The sequence below is a fragment of the Hippoglossus stenolepis genome, chromosome 23 (genome assembly GCF_022539355.2).
Source record: "Hippoglossus stenolepis isolate QCI-W04-F060 chromosome 23, HSTE1.2, whole genome shotgun sequence".
NCBI classification, from domain to species: domain Eukaryota; kingdom Metazoa; phylum Chordata; class Actinopteri; order Pleuronectiformes; family Pleuronectidae; genus Hippoglossus; species Hippoglossus stenolepis.
Window position 1 is genome coordinate 10,253,977 of NC_061505.1, and position 24,726 is coordinate 10,278,702.

At 43.1% G+C, this 24,726-nt stretch overlaps 1 protein-coding gene across 4 annotated transcripts in view; it reads right to left on the reverse strand.

Annotated features, from left to right (window-relative positions):
- slc8a4b (solute carrier family 8 member 4b) overlaps window positions 1-24,726 on the reverse strand; it is a 99,260-nt gene that overhangs the window by 17,407 nt on the left and 57,127 nt on the right. For all 4 annotated transcript variants that reach the window (XM_035148765.2, XM_035148764.2, XM_035148763.2 and 1 more), the window contains 8 exons: window positions 24,466-24,618; window positions 24,145-24,372; window positions 23,620-24,030; window positions 20,857-20,967; window positions 20,296-20,448; window positions 17,904-18,000; window positions 17,538-17,729; window positions 15,648-15,840 (listed from right to left, as the gene is read on the reverse strand). In XM_035148765.2, coding sequence (XP_035004656.1) covers window positions 15,648-15,840; window positions 17,538-17,729; window positions 17,904-18,000; window positions 20,296-20,448; window positions 20,857-20,967; window positions 23,620-24,030; window positions 24,145-24,372; window positions 24,466-24,618 — 1,538 coding nt within the window. The remainder of the gene's footprint in view (window positions 1-15,647; window positions 15,841-17,537; window positions 17,730-17,903; window positions 18,001-20,295; window positions 20,449-20,856; window positions 20,968-23,619; window positions 24,031-24,144; window positions 24,373-24,465; window positions 24,619-24,726) is intronic.

Genomic DNA, 24,726 nt, shown 5'->3' on the forward strand with positions numbered 1-24,726 from the left:
TATGAAAAGACAATTAGTGGGTGAAACCCTGCGCTGAGCTGTAATCCAGCTGCTGCATAAGAGGCTCTAACAGAATGCACCTTCGTGGAAAACATAAATCCAGCTTCACTCTGACGGACTAACTGCGTGACTTGGAGGAAGTTCCATTGTGAACTTGACTCTCTGTTGTCATCCAGGAAGGAGAGGAAGAGGAAGAATGACAGATAAGAGAGGTTGTGAGCGAGGGAGCTTGTTAGAATCTGAAACACTAATGGGTGATACAGTATGGAGGATGTATGGTTGGCATGGAAACCATTGGGACAGGTAAACACTGAGTCGAGTATCATCCACACCCACACATATACACGCAAAGAGATGCAGCATATACACACACGCATCGCATTGTACATGTGTGCCTTCAGATCAGCCGTGGATACAAAGTGTGCATGCTAATGCCTTCCTATCTGTATGAGGTTGTGCAGGATTAAGCAATGTCACAAATCACATCATGCATATTACCACACACACATGCACGCGCACACGCACAAATCTGCATGATGTACTGTAATCCAGAGGAGCTACTGTACTGTTATCCGCCGGGAATAGAGGAGGGAGAAAAAGGGGGGATGGAGGAGAGGATGATTAAGAAATGGTAGCAATGGCCAAGGCAAAACAGGGAAGAGAAATGAAGGGTAAGAAATGAGAGGCTCAGATAAAGAAGAGGAGAGGCAGAGAAGATGACATGGTTTACGAAAGAAGTAATGGGATAAAAAAAAAAGGATGAAGGGGGAAGAGACAGGAGGAGGGGGAGGAAAGAGGAAAAATGGGATTATGTGTGGAGGGGAAATAACGAGAAGAAGGAGGAAGGAGAAACTGGGGTTTTGGAGAGAAATGGGCGGTCTGATGAGGTTTGATGCAAAACATGGAGGTTGAGAAAGCAAAGAGTAAGCATTGCTGTGACTTGTCCCATCAGGTTAATGTGTATGTGAGTGGAACATATAGGAGCTGACACACAGTGTACATATAATGTACATTACACATATTCAGAGTGGCAGCAGCATTGCACGCAATCTGCACGTGTGCGTAAGACTGTGCGCGCGGAAAACACACATTTATATCCTCTTTGATCAAGATCTCTCCCCCACAGCTACCCTCGCTCTACTCATTCAAATTCAAATACGCCTCATTTGCATGAATGGGTCCTGCGTGTTGCAGAGGACAACATAAACATATGACAGGGACAATATGACTCCTCATTGAGTTTACATGGGAGATATTTGGGTTAGTTCTGGGGCCACATTTTGATTAATATATTCCTCTGATATGAATCTATTTAAATCGTCAAAGGCAAAGATGCAGCTCGTATATCTGCTGATTTCTGTGGCCTAATTGAGAACGCTGCATCCCCCCCCACCTCTCGTTCTGCCTCTGTGTGTGTGTGATGTTACTTGGGGAGGGTCTCATGAGGAAAAGACTGCACTTAGCAGTTTTCAAAGGAAGCACAGAAACACATTCGCACTCTTCATTAACAGTTTTCATATACTATTCATGGGAAAAAAGGCAGAATTCCACGCCCGCATCGGGGGAGTCGGGAATGAGGGCCCGGTGTGGCTCAACATTTGAGGCTCATGACTTCAATCACAAGAGACGGACAGAACCACAATCCTGGCACTTTGCCCTCCGTGTGCATTTTGTGTCCGTTCAGAAAAGCGAAAGAGGAATATATTAGGATCCCAGGGATATCACGGTGTTTTGGGCAGGGAGGAATCACTGCTTGCCTTTGCGTCCGAAGGGATTCGCCCACCGACTTTCACGGGAGCGCATGATTCCGCAAATCAGCTGAGAGTCTTTTTGATGCGGCTTGTTCATAATGGGTCAGGGGGTTTTGACTGAACACTTTGACTTTATGTAATAGTTTATGTAACAGCTTGTGTTGCCAGCCATTTTGCCTTCTTCCAAGGAAGAAGCGGAGCAGAGTTCAGTCGTGGAACATGGTACAATCTGAGAATAAGATGGGAAACCTTCACCTGAACAGGAACAAATACTGTTGTGTGTTAGAAAAAGTGTTTTTATGTTACAGGGCAGCACAGAAAAGGGTATTTTTTGTCCTTTTAAGATCCTATACTTAAGATCCTTTACTTTGGACTTACAATGCAATTGATTCTGTTGTAAATCTATTTTCTTATGTTTAATAAAAAAACAAATTTGACAATATAAATGTAACTATTTCAAAATATAAATTCTTTTTTCCATTTTTTTTAACTCTTACTAAATGTCAATTTCACCACACTACACAACAGCATCATTAATCCCCAACTGTTTAGCTTGACAGCGTTTCAACTTGAACCCGTCATTAGGCAGTTGCCATGGCAATGACCAAGATGCATAATGGCCACCCGTTCTCACGCTGTTGTTGCGTTTTAGAAAACGTTGTTCAAACGTTAACGGATGTCAGTTCCGCTGATCCGCCTGTCACAAACCCTTTCAGCGGCGTTCAATTATACATTACCGTTAGTTTCTTTTTGTTTCTTACCGCAGAGATGCACGGATGGATGGAAATGTGAAATGAAAGGAAGAGAAAGAGGGGTTCAGGAGAGAAAACAAATCAAAACAGAAATTGAGACAAACAATATGGAAATACAACAGAGAAATAAAGAGGCAATCCAGTGAATGTAAGGATGAAGGATGGATCAGTCGACAGGTACCAACACATGAAGAGATTAGAGCGAGGAAAGTGCAGGGAGGGAAAAATATTTCAAAGAAAATGGAGACTAGAGAGAAAAGAGAGAATGAGTAAAGAATTTGAAAAACAAAGGGAAGACACTTTTTCATAACCACTCCATAGTCGTCCTCCTTTCTTTCTTTCTTTCTCATGGGTGGAAAACAAGCAGTGTTGAGGACAAACAGTCAAAGACAGATAAATGATTGACAGGCACTCGTCCCTCCTCTTCTTCTGTTATCATCCCTCGTTCTTTTTTACTCCCCCTCCTCTCTCTCTTTCTACTTCTCTCTTGTCTCGTCTGTTCTCATGTAAGTTTTAACGCTTGTCATCAGATATTTATGTTCTGGTCAAATATGGGGCTGCCACGCAGATCCAAGCTGTTTGAAGAATGTCGTAAGGCACGGGTCCACAAGCTTCTATACTGTTTGTAGCTGACATTAGGACATTTAGTTTTCTTCTTTTGCTTCCCCCCCTTAATAAATCTGTAAGGCTTTGAGGTCGTAATTTCTGTTTTCAGACATGAACAGATGGAAAATATCTGGAAAATTGGGTCCAGACATTTTCCAGAGTTTGTATTTCACACATAAAGATCGCAGCAGCAGAATGTCCGGGTCCGACTCATTTACAACATGAGGAAAATATCCAGAACATTCAGACAGGGGGTGGTGCCATACAGCCCCTCCGGATAATTTCAGGAAAATGTAAGAATATGCTACAAGTCATCATCATTACTTTAGAATGGACAGTACAATTTGTCAGGCAAAATCTGGTAATTCTTTTAACAAATTTGAACAAATTGGCACAGATCACTAGACATTCACATAAGCCTGAAGCCTGGAGCTTGGGGCCATGGGCCAGTATCCCACTTTGACCAGTAGGCAATCCAGTCTGGATCTACTAGGATTAAATATAAAGTTCAATGGTTTGCATGAGTTTGAGAGAATGAATGAAACTAGCTGTGGTCCTCACAACTATAGACAATCTGCTGTGTGCGTAATGGCCGCTTGGTTTGATTGACTGACAGTAGATCAAGGTGAGAGCTTTTAAGCAGTTGGATATATATATATATCGTCATGCCAACCGCTGCCAAGGCCGCATGTGGCCGACTGCCAAAAGCTTTCACTCACTCACACGCACGCGCCCTAATTCTCTCCCTGCCCCTGCCACAGTCAAAATTACCACCCCTCTACTTCCCGCCCCTCAATCTTCCTCCACTCGTTCCTCATCTCTCTCTCTCCCTCCTCTCATCCCTCCATTCACCACCCAGGTTTGCCAATGCTTGGCCTCACCAAATGTGAGCCGTTCTCCTCCTGCATTGTTCCTTCCACTCGTCCACCTACCCTATTTGTTTTACTTCGCCCCCTCCAGCCATTATTTGCTCCTGTTCTCGCTCTCTTCTGCTCTCCACCTGCCCTTTCCTCCGTCTCTTGTTTTTACTCCCAGCGGTTAATCTGTCTCTCTTTCCCCTGACTCTGCCTGTGTCTGTCTTTCTGTCTGTCCCACCTCTATTGTCCATTTGTCTCTCTCTCTCACTCTCTCCATTTTCATTTACTGACTGTTCCCAGACCGATCCATCTTCCTCTGACACCTTCACTCTCCTCCTGTGTCCCCTTCATCCATCTTTTTGTCCTGCATCACCCAAAACACCTGCACTAGTGTGTTTATAACCTAGTGATTGTGAGAGGTTTTTGTCACTGACCATCAGGGAACAATGGAGTGACAAATGTAAGTGAACTACAAAAAGCCCCACAAAATATTTTACACTTGTTGGGCTCACAAAATATTGATTTGAGTTTCTTGAGGAACTACACAGCCCCTTTAAATGTCACGTAGAGTCAACCAACAATAACCATACAGTCAACCACTACCAAACATTTTCTCCAAATCTGTGTGGTTCCTTCTTTGGAATAGACAGTTTTTTTGCAGAATCCCTTCATATCATATCTTCTCTCCTTCTCCTACATCTATCTCCCCAGTCTAACCTTCACCTGCCATTCTCCCCTTTACAGTATGTGTATTTAAAGACACTCAGCTTTATTGGCAATGCATTTATGGCGCACTAAAGAAATCAATAATCACAACCCGTGCAGTATACTAATAACTGCATAAAGAATGTATGTATGTGTGCACACAGAGAGATGGTGTGTGTATTTAAAGTCATCCCAGAGTTGACCTTTAAATGGGCCGGCCAAACTTTCTTAATTCCTTTCACTCATAGAAATAGACCAAAGATATAAGGAAACGATAAAGGACAGAAGGATGCAGGGGAACTGATAAAGTGAAGGGTGATGAAGATGGTGGGCAAATGATAAAGTGGTCGGAAGAAGTGATGCAGCTGGGGAGACAGCAGAGGAGGTGAGGAGGAACGGATGGGTGAACAATAAGACGGTGACTGTAAGGGACGATATATCCTCCTTAAAAATGAAGAGGGAGACAGAGAAGGTATCAACAGAGATCAATAAAGGAGGGGAAGGATGGAGTGATAGACAGATGGATGTTGAGGAATGAGGAAGGGAGATCAGGGAAGAAGAAGAAGAGGAAGGAGACTCTACTGGAAAGAGTACAGAAAGAGAGAGTGAGAGATTTGAATTGAGATGGAGAGCTTGTGTGAGTCACAATGTCTCCTCCGCAAGCTATTAGTGATTTAATCACTCTGACATGGGTGTGTGTGTGTGTGTGTGTGTGTGTGTGTGTGTGTGTGTGTGTGTGTGTGTGTGTGTGTGTGTGTGTGTGTGTGTGTGTGTGTGTGTGTGTGTGTGTGTGTGTGTGTGTGTGTGTGTGTGTATATATCATACCAGATTACCCTGAGCTAGTGCAGTCAAGAACTGGCTCATCACTCTTCCACGGCAGCATGCATTCATCATGTCAGTGGAGTTTCTGAATCTCTGGGCCGAGACCCCAAACGGGTCATAGCTGCTTATGGGTGGGTCTCCACTTGGCTGATGTAAGCTTTTACTAACCTATATATCGTCTGTGGGGCTGACATTAGCAGTGTGATAAAAATCTAAACTGATCTAATACAGCAGGATTGTGGTGACACAGCAGAAACAAACAATATTTCAGACATACTGCAGTATAATGCCACACTACAGGCCTAGTAACACCAGTTCTTAAAAATGCAGCAAAATCTACTTACATCAATGAAGTTGCCAAGATTCTCTAAAAAGTGGAAAGAATATCGGAATTCTTTTAAATAATTAACTTCAACATGCAAATTTGGACAAATATAGAGTGTGGAACCCTATAAATCAATGAATCACTGACTGATATTGATGATCGCTGCAGGAATCAGTGATTAGTTTCTCAAGCCTGTTTTCTAAAATGTCATCTTCCACAGAAGCGGAATGGAACACAGTGGAAATATTTCAGTTATTCAAATGCCAAAACGTAGCTAAGGAATAAAATCAATGTGATTGAGAGACTTGATTGAACACCGTTATTATCGTCACCTACAATCAGCATAAACCTGCTTTTAGAGACCAAATATAGCAAATTATTTTAATTCAAATCCAACACCTTTTCTTTTCAAATTAAATAAATAAAAAACTGTTATCTTAGCGCTCATTATCTGATTGCACCTCACTGCTACACAGATAACATTCAGTCTTATGACATGCAATGAAACACGGAGGCAGACATCTGTCCTATCAGGTTACATTTTTATGTGATTCATGAATCTTAAAACAATATTATATCTGAAATTTAAAAGAAATATGAAATTGGGGAAAAAAACTGTCTCCCTCATGGACTGCATTAAGGGACGGAGAGGAAAGAGGGCGCTGTTCTTTAGATGTTTTGAGTTCTTTTCAATGGCAGATGGTGGAAGCAGTGAAGAACTAATTTAAAAACCACTTCCCACAAGTTTATCCTCTCACACAGACTAAACATTGGATTTATGGGAAACCCGGTTTTCCTAGAGCGGTGGTGTGAAACTGAGGCCAAAAAAACATCACATTAGGATAATATATGAATTTATAAAAGCACCACCATGCTCTGCGTGCAACTCTTCACAGTAGCAGTTGATTCAGTCAGTCTGCTGAGAGAGTGTTTTAAAACTTGCGGTCAGACTAAATAAATGAAAACGCGGCACCCCGGCTGACCCACCCTGAAGCTTCCGCTGCAGCTCTTTGGTCAGTGAACCCAGCACTGAGGCCTTTTAATGTGGTCTCTGTGTGGCAGGGTGGGCCAACTGAACAGGGAGGCCCGGGGGAGGAGGGTGTAGCAGGGGGGGACGTGTAGTGAGTTTCTCTGTCCCTAGTTGAGGCTCTAATCATGGGCATGGAAGGGTAGAGAACCAGCAGCCTGTTGCCGCAGCTCACGGTGGGTCTCTGAGCCGTGATTACAGGGTGTGTGTTGCAGCCCACAGGGGTTTGATCACAGGGATACGCTGGAGTCAGTGTGTGTGTGTGCTTCTGTGTGTGTGTCTTGGTGTGGGCACGGAGCTCTGACCATAGGGTGTGTTTGTGCGAGTGTGTGCATGCTTGGCAGAGAAAATTGCTGGGACTGCAGGGCTAAGAAAACAACCACAGGGCTATAAGAAGTACAAAAAGAGAAGACGCGGAGAGGCTGGAGGGGAACAGAGACAGGGAGTGACAGGGATGCTTAATGGCAGAATCGTGTGACGAAGAAACAGAGGCATGGAGGGAGAGAGAAAAAACAACAACAGGGGAGGAAAAAAAAAGCAGAGAGGCAGAGGCAGCAGAGTTACAGCTGCTCCGGCTGAAAGCTGTTTTGTATTCGAGCATAGCGACAACTCCACCTTTCAATACCCCTGTCTAAACCAATACAATAAAACCCTTAACTGCAACTTTAGGTGTCAGGTCGCTGGCTTCCTCTTAGACCCACAAATCAATAGACTTTTATACGGCAACAATGCAAGACAAAAGCAAAGAGGAGCCAGAGGCAGGGATTAAAAATGGGTAAAAATTGTGTTTAGAGGAAGTCAGAGGTGCGTGTATGTGTGTGTGTGTGTGTGCGTGCGGCAGGCAAGTCAAAGTAATGTAGTACGAAGAAAAACGTCAATTGGCAAACTCCAGACAGAGGTTACCACATCGATTTTAATACATGTCTAGAGAACAACACACACGGGTCTGCAAAGCCCGCCCGCCCAAACACACACAACACGCACGCGCACACGCACACACACAGAGAGAGGCTTTTAAAGTTGTTAAAGATGTTGACTTAAGCTACTTAACTTTGACTGCTCCGACATTAGAGGAGATGAAGAGAAGGGGGAGAGGGTTGAGGAGAGAGAAAAGAGGAGCAGGAGAAACGAGGCAGGACAGGGAGAGAGAGGAAAATTTAGGAGCAAGAGCAGAAAATGAAAAAGATGGAGAGGGTGGATTTATTTTTCTCTCTTCTATTGCAACTTTATCTCTTTCTCTCTGTCAGGCACCGTCTCATCTTCTATTCATAATCCATTTGTCCAATGAATGTTTTCCTTTACAAATTAAAGAACAAACAATAGACGGGTAACTACGGACACACACACTCACCGTAGCAGATGTTTTTTGAGTCTGAAAAGAAATGTTACAGAAACGCAAGGAAAAAATCTGAGAAAAACAAGATAGGAGGAACTATGTTTGGTATAAAATATGGATCTTGGTATTTAAAACTTCAGCGCAGACACGTGGCAGCAGAAAACAAATCAGTAGAAGAAAATCACAAATCAAACCCAACAACAAACCTCCCTTTTCTACTCCTGTAATTATTCTCTTTGAGTCTTTATCTTTCTTTCTATTTTCCCGTGCCTCTCTGTCGTCTCCCCTTTGTTGCGCCTACAATGGTGCGGAGGGATCAAAAGTTGCTAAGGCAACAAACAGAGAGAAAGAACGTAAAAAAACAAAACCCTGTCACAGAGACGGAGGAATCCTGACGTTCTGCGATGGAACGAAGAGAAAAATGGAGGAAGGCAGAGAAAGCGAGGGAAGTTAAAAGTGTTTATCTGCCCATTAGCAGGCTGCGTTTTTGAACCTGAAAGGATGTGGGGTGTGTAGGTGAGACAGGAAGACATCAGAGGAGGAAATGCTCCGGCATAGTCCTGAAGAGCTCAATGAAAAGCTGTGTTCCGACTGAATGTGGAAGCTTTTGTACAGTACTGCAACTCTAGACTGTAAAATGGGCGTGATGTGCAGGTTTTAATGATGGGATCCTCCATGTGATGGGAAAATAAATGTGTCACACTTAAACTGGCTGCTGCAATGTTAAGCTATAAGCAATATGCACACAGGCTGTATTGGAGGATGGAGAAGTGGTAAGTGGAGTTACACATTTGAGAAAATTGAAAATGAAAATTGTGGAAACACACACATGCACAAGCTGAGGATAGCGAGCCAAGACACTCGCACACACACACACACACACACTAATGCATCTATACGCACACGCACTGAAAGACACACACTTGCACACACACTGTCACGCACACGTACAGTGCTCGGCTCTTGGGGGATTTGGAGTTCAAAGGATGTTTTATTTCGGGAACAGCTTTGGGTTAGTCACCATACTCTGGTGACAGACGGAGAAACAGGTTGCAAATATCAAACCCTTTACAAGCAGTGTGACACGCACGCACACACCCATGCACGCTCACACACACACACAGGCTCACACTCTCCCTTTCCTTGTATTTCCTTCCGTCTCTCTCTTTTAATTCCAGGAAACCTCTCACCAGGGAGAGAATGCGCTGTTTAAAACCTACAAGTTGACTTTTCCTTCACCAGCAGCTAATGTACGATCACAGCTCCTCTGACAGCCGTGTCAAAAACAATGATGCTATGTTTCGGCTTCATTAACACAACACAACATGGCAGGTTGCTGGGATTACAACAACAGTAGTTAATACCTCCTACATCAGAAAACAGAGTCTTTCCCACTGAGTGAAAGGTTTCCCATTTAAGGTGTTGTTGTTTGCATTGCATGAGAATTCTCTATAGTTGACAATTTATATCACTTAGCAACCATCATTAGGCACAGCTTGCCACGTGTAGATGAGGCTGTATCAGAGCAAGTGGCAACCCATTCGTCGACTATGAGCTAAGCACACTGCACCCCCAACCTACACCTGCATGCAAACTGCACCCATTGGACTGTGCTAGCTGTCAATCACACAGTATTCACAACTCAATGTATACCGTGCTTTATCGTCTATTTTACTCTAAATGGGACCATAATATACAAAATGAACATCATGCTGTATTGAAGAAGACTTGAAACTATCTAGTGGAGTTGCCCTATGCACTATCCCCCCCCCTGTACTACAAGACAACCCCTTAGTCACAATGTAAAGTTGCCAACATTAATAGTTTTTGGAACACTCTTAGTCAGCATGGTTTATCCTCAGGTTCAATTAGGGACATATAGTAAAAGGTTAAAGGCAGCATCACTTATTCAAAAACATCCAAAAATGCTGGAGGTGGTTGCATGCACAAACTTATATGTGCACACACTTATACGTACACACACACACAAGGCAGTGATTGAACAGGCGTCGACACAGTTTGGAGGCAACACCTGTTTGAAATGTATAATGAGCAGCCAGGGGAGAGAGCCACACACACACACAAACACACACACACACACACACACAAAAACACACACAGACACACACACACACACCTAACTGTCCGTGTCCTGGCTGTGATTCTGACTTGCAGGTCAGACGAAGGCTAAGAATAAACTGGTCCTGCTGAGCTTCTCTCTCTGTGTCAAACACACACTTGGAATACAACACACACTGTTCACTTTGCCTTCTGGAAGCAGACACGCACACACACACGCACGCCGAACACACACACACACACCCTCATTAACAAAAAGACTGAGAAATAGATGGAGAAATCAGAGATGTAGACACATAAAAAGGATGGAGCGAAAATCAGAAGTCTTGAACAAGAGAGAGATAGATAAAAGAAGTACTTGACTGAACAGGCAGAGAATAATTTCTGGATTTATATAACAGGAGTCAACATTGTGAATCATATAGATTTACTTTGCTGTATGATGTATAGATATGATTTCCCCACAGTGACACTGAATAAATTCCACTCAAGGGAGAAAATAACACACTGACATTAACATACTTAGACACACACACATTTCCTGTCCAAGTCATGAAGCACAGATATTTATCTTTTTCCTCTTGTTCTTATCCTTCGCTTTACAACTCCTCGCTTCTCCTTCTCCTACACTCTGTCCCTAGCTTGTTAAAAGACTGCACATGAAAAAATCATTTATCTTTGGGAATTGAGATGTCCACTTCAATTCATGTTTTAAGGCTCACTTTTTTTTAACATATCTACACTACCTTCCCCGTAATTTGAAGGACGGGGCTGCGTGCTGGTTAACAAGCAGTGGTACATTAGCGGACCTAAAGTTAAAGGGGAGACAATGTTTCTGAATGCTTTTAATCTCGGTTAACTAAAGCAGTTGAGACCCTCTTGACGTCAGCTGTCGGTGGCGCTGAGGATAATGGATTTAGAAATATAAATAACACAAGAATGAGAGCTTTAATAAAACATGTCGTTTTTCTTTCTGCAGATTCTGCACTACTTAGGCTCTAAGCCTCCTACAGGCCCTCATCGATCTACCTCTAAAGGAGACATATTAAGCTATTTCAATTTTTTCATGTCCTCATGCAACACAATTACATAATGCATAGCCGCTAATCTAACCTAACGCCCCCTCATGAAACCGGGTTAAACAAGTCTGGATGTCGACATAGCCGACATGCACTGGAACCGGCTGACCAATCATGACAGAGCAGACTGGGCTTTAGAGCCAGGCAAATGTATCAGTAGTGAACCTTCATGTCCTGTTCACTTCCAATATGTGCGCGGAGGCGATGAAAACATTTGTGCGAGGAGGCGATTAAAACATTTGCTTCCTGTGGCGAGGCAAATCGCTGGGTGGCTTCACCTGGAGTTCAACTTTGGTGAACTTTGATGCGTATGTGTGACTGGACCCCTATTGGGAGGGGGGCCATAAAGAGACAGGAGCTGAAAGTATTTCTGACAGAGGCTGAAAAGAGGAGCTGCAGCAATGAACAGTATGATGAAAGAACATTTGAACATGTAAACCTTTTCTGGTATTAACCCAAAATTAAATTGTGAACCTGAATATGAGCAGAATAGGTCTCCTTTAAGAGTATCTTCAGTATCGTGCTTTTGGGAGGCATCCTATTAACTTTAAAAATGATCATAGAATGGATTTTACAATCATCGTAGCCCAAAGATGCTTTCTGGAAACAGCGAGAGTGGACCTCCTGAGCGAGTCGTACACCCCATGACTAAACTGACCTTTATGTCTAATTATGGAGGAGCAGGTATCCACCTTGCTGAAGCAGAAATGAACGAAATGTCAAATCACTGTCAGCCCCTGTGAGCACTTCACTGAAACGGTATCTCTGACCTCTGACAAAAGGAAGCAGAGGAAAAGGAAAATTTATAGGAGTCCTTTTCCTTCTCCACTTCCTTCCCCTCCCCTCTGCTCTTGTCAGTTCAGCTCCAGTGACTTTCAGATTTTCTCCAAGAATGTTCAGCATCACTACCTCCACCCACCTACCACCACCACGCTGCAGTTTTCTCACACTTTTAGAAAAGGTTGTTCCAAACGTTTTTTCCAACAGACAGATTAATCAAGTGGCAGAAAAATATTGGCTTCCTTTAATGCACTAACTAACTCGACAAAAATAATAAATGAAAGGATCCTGGATGAGTGACATACTGTAGGAGGGACTAAACTCAGTGTAGGGAGTGTGTGGACATTGAGTTATGTCTGGGTTGCAATCCAGCTAAATTACCTTGGCAGTAGGTCCCTTCTGTCTGAGTAAAGAGTTCGACAGAGATGGATGCATAGAGATGATGAGGAGATGGATGAAATAGGAAGTGCAGAGAAAGACGGAGAGGTGAGAAAGAGAAGGTGGAGTAAAGTGAAAAGGTGTAAAGTACAGAGAGAAAGGCAAAAGGGAGGAAAGGGGTGAGGAAAGGTCTGTCAGTGTAAATAAGTAAAAGGTGAAATGCAGAAGGGAGGAAGATGTAAATGAAGAACAGTCACGGGTGTGCAGGAGCGAGGGATGAGGGAGGGGGAAAGACAGGAGATGACAGGGAGGTGAGGGTAGAGGAGGAGGTGAAGAAAGGAGGAGCAGAGAGGAATGACAAAACTCTGAAGAAAATCTAAAAATATAAACCCACTGAAATAGGGGGGATGGGAGGAAGAGGTGAAGGGAAGAAAGGAGGAAATAAAGAAAGAAAGCACAAAGCAGGAGCAGCAAGAAAAGAAAAAAGATATTATAAGAGAGTGCAGACTGAATGAGTGGAGGATGACACCGGAGAGATGAGGGCAGAGAACAGACAGACGAGAAGAAAACAAGGGATAAATAAACAGAGAGAAAGAGCTTGTGGGATACTTGATAAAGAGAGAGGTAGTAATCCACCTTAAGCCTTAATTCAGGAACTGATTAGACCTCTTGGGAAAGAAAGGGGATGCATGGACGGATGGATGGATAGATGACGAGAAGAAGCTTGAAATAAGGTGTGTAGAGAAGGGAAGAGAGGTGAGAAAGAGAAGGTGGAGTAAGGTATAAAGAGGAAGGCAAAAAGGAGGATAAGGGGGAGGAAACGTCTGACGGTGTAATGGATGGATGGATTGAAATGAAACTACAGCATGCCTGGCAGTAAAAAGACAGACAGAAGGTATACGAAAGAAAAGGTACAAGCCGGGATGAGAGTTGACGGGTGGAGAGGGGGAGTTCACGCGATAAATGAAGAACGAGGGATAAACGGAGCACTGCAGAAAAGGTGGACAGGGGGAGGGAGACAACAGGAGAAACTGCTCAATATGTCAGTGGGGTTACCTCTCTCCACCCTATCCCTCACTCCCTCTCCTCACACTCTGCATCATCCGATCAATCCATCCCCACCTTTCGTCTAATTTCATTTCACTCATCAAGCTGTTCCAGAGCAACGTCTCTTTCGTCCAGTGTCTGATACCCTTAACTATAATAATAATTCACACCTAGCAGAGGAATATGCTTCGAGTTGCTCATTGTTTACTCTTGACCCACAAACTTGAACTCTATTTGGGGCAAAACATCTCCATAATCCTCTTGTAGCAAACGCAGCAACAGTAGTTTCACTTTCAGCTAATCTAATCGGCAGCAATCTCCACTCCGCTCACATCAGCCCTGTATTTAGTTTCCTGTAGTGACACATAAGCGGCGGACTCTTACTGGTGTACCTGAGGGCAGCGTTGATCCTGCACTATATCTCCATCTTATCTCCCGGTCTCCTCCCTCCCGCTGTAGCTCCCACTCACTCCGCTCTCAACCCCTCATGGCCTCACTGTCGCAGCAGTGATTGCATCAGGGATTGTACATAATTACACACACGCACAGAAACACACACAGAAACACACACACACACACACTGCCCTTGTAATGACACTTCTACCTAGAGGCTGGCTGGTATCAGATGGCAAACTTCTTGTGCATGAAGCCATAAACTGAGTTTTTATGGCACACACACACACACACACACACACACACACACACACACACACACACACACACACACACACACACACACACACACACACACACACACACACACACACACACACACACACACACACACACACACACACACACACACACACACACAGGTATACTGCTTTACTTGTGAGGACCCTAAATGACATAAAGCATTTCCTAGTCCATAACTAGAGTATATACCTAATCTCAGCTCTTGACCATTGAGTGTGTATTTTCTATTATTGCATTTTTGTACTTAGTATTGAATTGTAACTATTGTATCATATCCATCATATCCATTTATCCATCTATCTATCTATCTATCCACCCATCCTTCCATCCATTGATCTATCTTTCAACTTAAACCTAATGCCACACTCACATTTGAGAAAACCGTTCTTGCAATTAACATATACAACGAAAAATGGAGTTCTTACAAGAACTGCAAGATTATGCACACACTCCATCTTCTTAGTCTTTCTCCGAGAGCGAGACACAGACAAACAGCTTTTGAACAGCCTTGCCAACATTTGCTGCCCCTAAACACGCAAGCACACACATTCTGTACACACAATAACACACACATCTGTACCATTATACTCGCCAGGATGCTCACGGACATAAATGTGCTGACTGTGGTCATGTCATAAGAATTATGACCCTGACTTTAACCTTGTGAATCAAACAGCACCTCGAGGAAGTGCGAAATGTCCTCACTTTGCATGAACACCCTCACTGTTACCTTCTGAAGCTCTTAATTGATTCCCATGCACAGAGATATACAAGACCACACACACACTCTCACGCACATACACAGAACACTTGCTTCATGGGCCCCAGGAGGCGTCGAGTAAAACTGCATTCCCCACCGCTTTACGTATTGGTCAATTTAACACCGCTAACATCAGCATATTAAAAATGCATGCGCCTAAGGATGCAAAAGCAACTGTGTGTGTGTGTGAGTGTGTGTATGTGTATGCACACGCGCTTACCAGAATGAGAAGGCAGAGTAGCCTATCTTACAGAGGGGCATTATCACACTGTTCTCTACACAATTGAGCTATTTATTCTGTGCATGTTAAAACGCTCAATCAACCTACAAGGTGTTTGTTGAACGGGCAGGAATCAGACAAAAAGCACAGAGAGAGGGGAATGTATAATTTGTAATAAAAAAGGTGTCACTTTTTTTAGCATGACTTGAATTGAAGGTATAAGGTGAAGATGTATTGAGTTGTGTACCATGTAGACGTGTATTATAGAGAAACCGGGGATATCACTCAAAAAACCTGTCTCTGGTATCATCAAGATTTCACTCTACGTATCGGTGAAGGAAAGATATAACACACTGTGGATTAAACTGTTCCAAAAGGCGTTTTTTGGATTTACAGCTGCTGCTACTGACAACATCTCTGTACTCACATGGTCTCGTCATTCTGAAACTCCAGCTTGCCAGATGACAGTTCGTAGTCCTCCCCTCCTCTGGCAGTGCCATCCACTGTCCGATAGGGGACGGCTACGAGGCCCCGGGCCCCTGAAGTCCTGAGCACCTTCACCTCCATCACACCTATGCTCTCGCTCACTCTCTGACTGGCACACTCAAAGGTAAAGATACCTGGGAAAGAAGGAAAGAGAGAGAATGCATTACCTCCCCCGGGGAAAAGCACAGGAGAGATTTGAAAGATGAGGCTGCTATCACCAGCTTGCACTCCAAGGTGTAGGGTATATAAAGTGAGAGGCTAATAGATTACCACCCACTCTCTCTAGATAAAAGATAATAAGCATTAAGTGAACACCCACTCATCCCCCCTCGCACTTCAATTCTCTTTAGTTGTTATCAAAGTCCTGTAAATGAAAAAGTGGATTGCGAGCTGGAACTCTTTAAACATTCCTGTGATACCTTTTTGTGGATGTCCTGGGAGTACAGGCTGTACAACCGAGAGGATTTAACACAAAGCTGAAGCAAAAACATGCTGCACACGTTTCTAACAGACCTGCAGAACGTGTTCATAACAGCTACTCGTGCTGTTTTCACATTTTCTGGTTTGCATGTAAAAGCTCAATCAGAAGATTTAAGTTAAGCGGAAATGAACAGATTCCCATAAAACTTTGATGCAGATCTGGACAAAGGTGCAGGTGGGGTGCAGGAATTTTTTCTATCCCTTTTCTCTTTTGACATTTTCACAGATTTCTCACAGAAATAATTCATGGATCATAAAAAAATGTCAGGCATTTTTAGGGGACTAGAATCTATGAGTGTGTGAAATTTGGTGCAGCTAGATTTAGTTTAAGGAGACCGTTCGGAGGAATGTGGTCTAGGGAGTGCAATTCTAGTTTTAACTTGACACAAAAACAAAAATGATTTATCCATTATTTACTTATTTATTTTTCTGGAATAACAGTACCCCTCCAATTTAGTGTATTATTATTAAGTGGGCATTCATTTTCGGTACCACTGACAAAGGAACTACATTGATCAAAATTGTCACTTCAGCTCCAACATCCACACATGCAGGCAGCTAACCAGCTGGACGCTCTGTTGTTACAATTTAAAAATAAAGAGCTGAAGAAACTCAAAATTTCAAGACAACTCACTGCACCGGATTTAAAATTTTGAAATCAACTCAGGTTATGAAGCAAATTGCAATTGGCACATTACTTAAGCCAATTGATAATCTTGGGTTCTTATCCTTTATCTTTTAAAATTATACATAAATAAATAGACTGCATTTATACAGCTAGTCTAGTCTAGTTTAGAAAAGTCAGTAGTCAAGTCAGTATGAGGCACGTTCACAAACATAGATTCATACAGCACTTCTATAAGCAATGTTTTTTCTTTCTCACATCCTTCACACACTGTCGGCAGAGCAGTGAGGGGCTAGTTAGGGTTGCCCGAGGACACTTTAGCATGTGGACTGGAGTGGCCCGGGATCGATTCATCATTCTTCTTGTTAGTGGGCGACCCCACTCTCCCTCCTGGGCCCCAGCCCTACAAAGGTATGATCGCTGCAGAGCCAGAATTTCTATACTAAATTCAACAAACTCACTTTTAGGACGTCACGTGTCCCTTGACTTAGCATGTGGACACAAATCTCTGCAGAAATGATCAGTAGACCCCAGTCTTTGTGAATATCCCTGCTAAATTGCTCTGTAGACCCCGTTTTGAACCTCGCAAATGAAAGTTAATAAAGTTATCGTTAAATTTAAAATGGCAATAAATATTCTTTCTTCACCCAGCCGAGCAATTTCAAGTTTGTATCATGATTCAATTTAAGTTATCATTTAGAGTACTTTCCTTTGACAAGATTTTACCTGCGTGATCGTCATCATAGATGGTCACTGTGGCTGTGTGGTTGTCGCCCAGCACAGCTTTAGGGGTGACACTGGTATCCAGAGGGGCGGTGCCGATCTCAGGATAACCAACCAATCGAGGGTTACTGAGGTGGACGTAGAAATACTCATCCTCCTCAAAGATGTCGTCATCAATCACTCCGACTGTGATCTCTGGTAAGGGGATTGTTTAGTTATTTGATTTCAATAATACATCTTAAAATCATATTTTGGTTGAAGCCAGCAGAAAAATGTATATGCAGATGGCCTGTGCTAATTGAGCTTCAGGCTCGGTGACATGTTTTTTGAAAATATGCCATGACTCGTTGCTGTCAGTGTTGTTTTTACCTTTGAGGGTCTCTCCAGGCTTAAACATCAGTGTTCCCTCTGCGAACTCATAATCTGAACCTGCGTTTGCTGTACCGTCCTCTGTGCGATAATCCACCTGAGGGAGATAGCAACGCAGAGAGATGAGAAGTGGGGCGAGGGAGCGAGAAAAAAAACGAGCCGTCAAAGATGAAACAGAAAAGTGAAAAGATGTGAAAAAGAACAGTTAAGCACAAATGGAGGGGAAGAATGTAGATGGAGGAGGAGAAGAGAGATAGAGGAGGATGGCAAAAGAAGAGAAGCATTTTGGGAAGATGGGAACAGAGGGTGAGAGAGAGCGAGAAAAACAGCTTCATTAAACCGAGCCCTGTGGTCAGATACAGTCTGATAATAATGACTTTGAAGATAGTAAAACAAAACTTTCCCTGTATCCTCTCCGTTCTGTCTGTCCTCTCGCCATCTGCTTGGTTGTTTACCCTCCTCCACCCCACACAGAGCCGTACAAACATGTTTACTTTACTTCTAGTCACGAAAGGATGATCACATTCTGTCATCTTTCTCGAAAAATTGGAAAAAAAGAAAATCTGTTTGTGGGAAAAGCTGAATCAGCGTTCAATGTGCTGCCATTGTAGTCCTCAGCATCCACTCTATTTTTAGCCCTTCATGAAATGTGCATAGGGGACAAAGCTCTTAACTTATTTTTGAATACATCCATTACGCTGGCTGATATTGCTGTGAATTTAAAATATATCACAAGGAGGGTCGAGTGTTTTTAAATTACACATAAAAGTAACATTTAAATGTTATGTGGATATGGATAGATATAGTTGAACTTACTGTCTAATTGTCAGTGACAGCCAATGACTGTACATAAAGATAGACAATGTGACCGCTCCTGAAAAATTAAGCCATCTTGATTTCCTCCTCGCTGCAGCACAGGTCATAAACCTTACCACCTCCATGTTAGCTGAATGCACATGACCAAAAAAAAAATCATTTCAAGTTCACACCAAATACAAAAAGATATGAAGTTGATTTCCATCATTTTGGGTGGATCGTGTCATGCTGATGTATGTTCAAGTGTTGGTTTTCCTGATAAGTTTGGTTATACACAGATATTTGATGTTATTAAAAAGTGGTGTGAGAACTGAAATTGGCTGTGGCTCCACTCTCAGATCCCTACCCACAGTTTCTGGCTAGACATCACCAGTACAATATGGCAGCACTTATATCCTTCATATTTTGGCTTCATGTTTCTACAGTGGGAGTAAAGTGTACACATGCTTTCCATCTTTATATTCAGACGTTAGTTCAAGCAGACAGCTGCCTTCAGTGCGCATCTCCAAAACCCCACAGTGCACTACCTGCCCTTCAGCACGCAATGAAATTAGAAACTAGTTAGTGAACAGAGAGGCACATTCAGCAGCTAGAGATATTTCCCTTAGGAGTTCATGAAGTGCAAAACAAAGTTTAAGGAGAGATAATATTGCAGATTCATCAGGTGAATCCAAATTAAAGCTGCCGAGTGTCGGCCGGATGTGGCAGTATACTGTATAGCAACTTTGCTAGAGATGATGAATATTATCAGAGTTGTATTAACAGCTTGTTTCCATTAAGTTACCAAAAACTAGTAAGTTAGCCGTTCTTTGATGAATGAAAAAGTTGACTTTAAATTAGTGGGCCTAATTTTTTTTTATTTGCATGCTTCCTGGCCAAATTGCTAAACTTTAAAAGAGGATAAATTACTATGTTTATTTCCTTGACCTTTATTCGGTCAATCGTGGGTAGATTGTTGGAAATGTTGCCCAGTCCAAGAAGTTGGCCACTGAGTTCATGTCGCCTTGTTGATTAATTCTGCTGGGAGCATTTCTTCATCTTTAATGCGCTGCTCTGACACCACGCCTGAAGAGCCTGTGCCGAGGCTAAACAGGCCACTTGACTTGGCAGCTACAGCCTTCAGTAGGCGCCACACTGAGGCCACGCCATCAGCACAACACTGATGTTGCAGCATAGTTTCATTTGTAAGGGGAGGAATAGAGGAGAGACAGCAAAGCCCCTGTAGTAAAAGCGAGAAGATCAGGTATCATTCCACTGACACAGACCGTCCATGGGAGGCTTGAAATAAAATATCTTATTCAGTGGATCAGCCGGCCGTTAAACCCCCGATCAATGAGAAAGATGTGTTTTTGGAGATTCAACTCAGAGAGAAGCTGAAATCTGAAAATCTCTAAGGTGTTTTCTATTGTGTCTCCCAGTTCTCCACTATTCAACTCGCATCCCTTTACCAGCATCACACCACAGTGTCAAGGGGAAGAAGATGATTTGATAAAGTAAGATTAGAGTAAAAGTGCAACAGTGCCTCTTTGCATATCTCCCTCAAACATACACTCTCATTCATTCAGTCCACACGCACCTTGACGGTAACTCCGGGGTCTCCTCCGTGTCTGCCGACGGTCAGCTTCAGGGAGCCACAGTTTTCGAAGCACTGGTACAACGCGGGTTCAAAATCCAACCTGATGGTGTGAGGGTCGTCCTCCTGGGCTTGGGTCTCATGGCTGCTCACCACCTGGAAAAACAACACAGTATCAGTTTAACTGCCTTAAATGTCATTATAACCCTAACCCTTTAGTTAACAAATTATTCATATGATATATTTTTCAGCACAGTGGTCTGTTTTTGCATTAAAAGTCTGATACGAATGTGCGCTTATTTTGTACAATGTCATATACTTGCACAGTTGGATGGTGGATTAAATGACAATGATGTGGAGAGAAGCTAAGGCAAATAAATCCAACACTAACAGAAGAACTACGGTGACGTGTATTTCCTGGAGGGAATGGTAAACAGATTCAGTGTGGTCTCCTGCTGTGAATTTTCAGTTAAATGGAGAATGGAGGAATATTTACTCTACATGCTTTTATCCAAAACGACTTAAGATATTGCACTTGTGTGTGTGTGTGTGTGTGTGTCTCACCTTGCGAGCCTGGTCGGCGGCGTGCTTCTTGAGGATGTTGCCGGCTCCAATCATCATCCTGGTTGCCTGGATACGATAGAACGCCCTGCTCTTCTGCTGCTGCATCAGGACCTGATCAACAAACGCACACAAAAGGTAATCTATCAACAAAGTGATTTATTGTTCCTATCGCTTTAATTCATGACTTAATTTGTTTTCCCTGACTTGTCCCACTTTCATTATGGCTTTCACTTTCAAACTGTCAGATGCAATTGGAAGGTTAAGCAGTGAATCTCTCGTGGGAAATTCGGCTCATGCCTCCGCAGGGAGGTTAGAGGTCCAAGGTCACCTACAGATTCACTGAGTTAATTAAGGAAACTTCAAAAGGGTCGAGCCCAGTTCCTGCACTTGGAGAGGAGGGATGTGTATTTATCTTGTGGTGTTTGAGCTTGAAAAAGTTGCTGTCAGGACACAGAAAATAAATGAGTACATGAGTGGAATCTCGCTGAAAAAGAATAATTGGACCTTGTAGAAATCCACTTTCTCTCAAAATCGACTCTGCAAAAACACACACTCGACTGTATTCCGCTGGCAAACTTGAAATCTAATGAGCCTTATCAATCTATACTTAATGATTTCAATAAAAAAGTATGGGTGACTAGCCATTTGATATCCTAATGATCCGCCAAATTGAAAATAAAGAAATTGGCCACTCTAGCTGTGGCGATCATTAGATTACATCTGGCATCGGAGCTGGAGAACACTGCAATCTATTTAAATTAAAAGGAAGTGAGCCGGAAACTTTCAAATCTGATGGAAGGAATCGATAATCTCTAGTTAAGTTAAAGCTTGATCGTTTTTTTGCTGAGCATGCTGCTCTATCCGAGTCCAATTCCCCCTGACCCCTTAGTGGAAAAATAACACTACTTAAAATTCCATCACAACCACAAGAACCTCAATTTACCTTGTCAGGTTTAATCTGTAGAGCAGCTGCCATTCTTATTTAAAGCTGAAGGCTGAGGGAGGAGCTGGAAAGGGAGGGAGCTCTGAATTTTTCTCTTTTTCCTCCCTCCTTTCCTTCTTTTCTTCTCTCCCAAAGAATTAAGACCAAGAAATTGTGGATATCACTTAACAAATCTACAATTAACTCGAGGCCCACTTCCTATAGGTTTTTGCAAAGCTTTTAACTGCATCTCATTTTAAAACCTCAAAGCCTTAATGCATTTTGTGGTTGCTGCTATTTACAGCTGATTGTAAAATGGTGTTATATTTTTTTAGGTGATGATGTCCGAAACTCACCAACGCATGTATGAAAATCTTCACCAACTTTCAATTTTTTTTTCCTCCGACTCAATATGGTGTTCATGTGAATCTTTCCAGTCAGGAACACATTTTCTAAATATTCTGACAGCTCGCAAACACATTGCAAGTTGTTACATTGTGCTGCTGCAGGAGGAGAGGTGAAGCTGTGCAGCCACAAGCATGTACCTTTTGTCTGACTTCTTATGGTTTGATTCCCTGACTTTTTTCCTGATGAATCTGCCTGCCCCTTGAAACTCGAACTGGACCATCTTGTTCTCCTCAGACCATTTAGTCAGAACATTACATGAGACGAGGAATGCCCATAAAAACAGTTTTCCTCTAAATGTGTTTGTTTAGATCATTAGGGACTTACTCAGCCAATTCAATTAATTTCTCCAGTTGCAGTAGCAGACATAAATAGTGAGATTAATTCTATTTACTGATGCAGTTATGCAAAGATCAGCCAGTGAAATACAAAATAATTTGTTAAATGGCTCGAAAGTTGCTCTGGAACATTTAGAAATGTTCTCTGTATAACAGCTCTGCTGTCACCTTCAACAACTGTCACCTTGTTAACACCTTGACGCTGTCACCCTCAGAGGAGTCACATATGAAAAGTGATGCCTGACATTGTGGCTGCGACTGATTCATTCTGTAAATATAGGACTTGAGAAGCTCAGAAACTCTGTGAAACTAAATTTTAGGAGTGAAGTCAACAGAAGTGGAGACAGAATGTTGAGAGAAATTAAGAGTTGTTTTCAATTCAGTTGTTTTCTTCATTCATCCCTCATCAGCTGTAAGTGCACAAGTCCACACATCCTTTGAATTGCCCTTCGGGGATAAATAAAGTTGTTTTGAATTTCTAAGCTGACACTTCAAACAGGAAACTCCTCTGATAATAATTTTCACACTGTGCTGCTGTAGCTCTCTGCAACGTCCTATTTAGTTTTGGGTTTCATCAAACTGTCAATTAACTCTTTCTGTCCATGTGTGTGGTTGTGAAAGGAATAGGCTGAAACAGCTTGTCTAGCGCAAAAATCACCTGGTTTACAGCACATCTACACCGACGTTGGCCTGTATCACGAAAAGCTCTCTAATCTTTTTGTCGTTTTAAGTTGACATGTTCATCGCTGTCTTCTACATGTATGGCTCCTCTTTTCATCCTAAGATATTTGTATTATTTTCGTTTTTTTTCAGTTACACGTCCTGCTGTGTTCTCTCATGGGCTCACTCTGACATTTTTCGCACATTTACTCAGGTGCCGGCTGGGAAATATCCAGAAAATATCCTTTCTCAAACATTTGTTTTCTCACATACTGGAAAATATCAGGAAGATATCTGGACTTCATGTCTGAAAGCGGCTTTAGTTACCTGGTGGTAAACAGCATCAACAGGAAGCCACTGCATATTAAAAGTGCACAGGCATATTTCCCTAAATCTACACGGCTAGCGTGTGTTGGCGTGTTTATGTAGCCACCTAACCTGATAATTAGCCATCTCAATTAGCTGCTCCATGTCTTTATCCGGGTGCCTCTGCTTCAGCTCCTTCAGCGTCTTCGCCATGTCCCTCCTGGCCTCGTCCTCCTCGTCCTTCGCTCTTCCCTCCTCCCTCATCCCTCCGTCCATCCCACCGTGACAGTTCAGCGCCATCTGTCCGTCCAGCTCCAGCATGTCCATCTTGGTGAACCCACCTGGACCCAGCGCTCCACCTCCTCCGTCCACGCCCCTGATCCCTTCGTCTGCACTGCCCTCCGTCTCGATGATGATGCCGCGGTTCTTGTCGGCACGGTAGCGCTTGCGGACGTACTTGTAGATGAGGAGACGCCGGTCGGCCACCCAGGCCTGGACCACGCAGAGTGGGAAGTAGAGGAAGGTCAGCACGGCCTCCCAAACCTAGAGGAGAGAAGAGACAGGGTTCTTTTTTCCGTCCTCTCTTTACTTCCTTACCATACCTGCAAAAACAACTTTCGCTTTTTCCATAAAGCTTTCTCCTCTTTCCATCCTCACCTCCACCTCCCCAGGTGAGAAGACATTCAGAATCAAGTAGAGCCAGATGTAGGCAAAGATGCTCCACGCTGCCGTGACGAAAAACACCCGAAGGTGTTTGATTTTGCGCGTCTCTCCGTCGGGAACCACGTACACACACAGGGCGATGATGACGAACATGTTGAAGGCAGCACTGCCCACGATGGTGCTGGGACCCAGGGAACCGGCCTCGAAATCGTGACCGCACACCTGTAGGTACGGTGAAAATCAGATTAGCATGTTCCCATTACATTCTGTATTAGTTATTCTAATGTGTAACCACCCGGGTCATATTGTGCCAACCTCAATAACGGACAGCAGGATCTCTGGGGCGCTAGAACCCAAGGCCATTAGAGTGAGATTAGAGACGGTCTCGTTCCAGATCCTGACCGTGGTCGTGGTCGTCTCACCGTTTGGCCTCTTAATGGTGATCTCTTTCTCCTGGGAGGTTATGACCTGCAGACAGAGAGAGGAGAGGAAAATACAAGAAAAGAAAAGAAAAGAGTGGTACATAAGGAGAGGAAAGGAAAGGAAAGGAAAAGACAGCATAATAAATAACATATA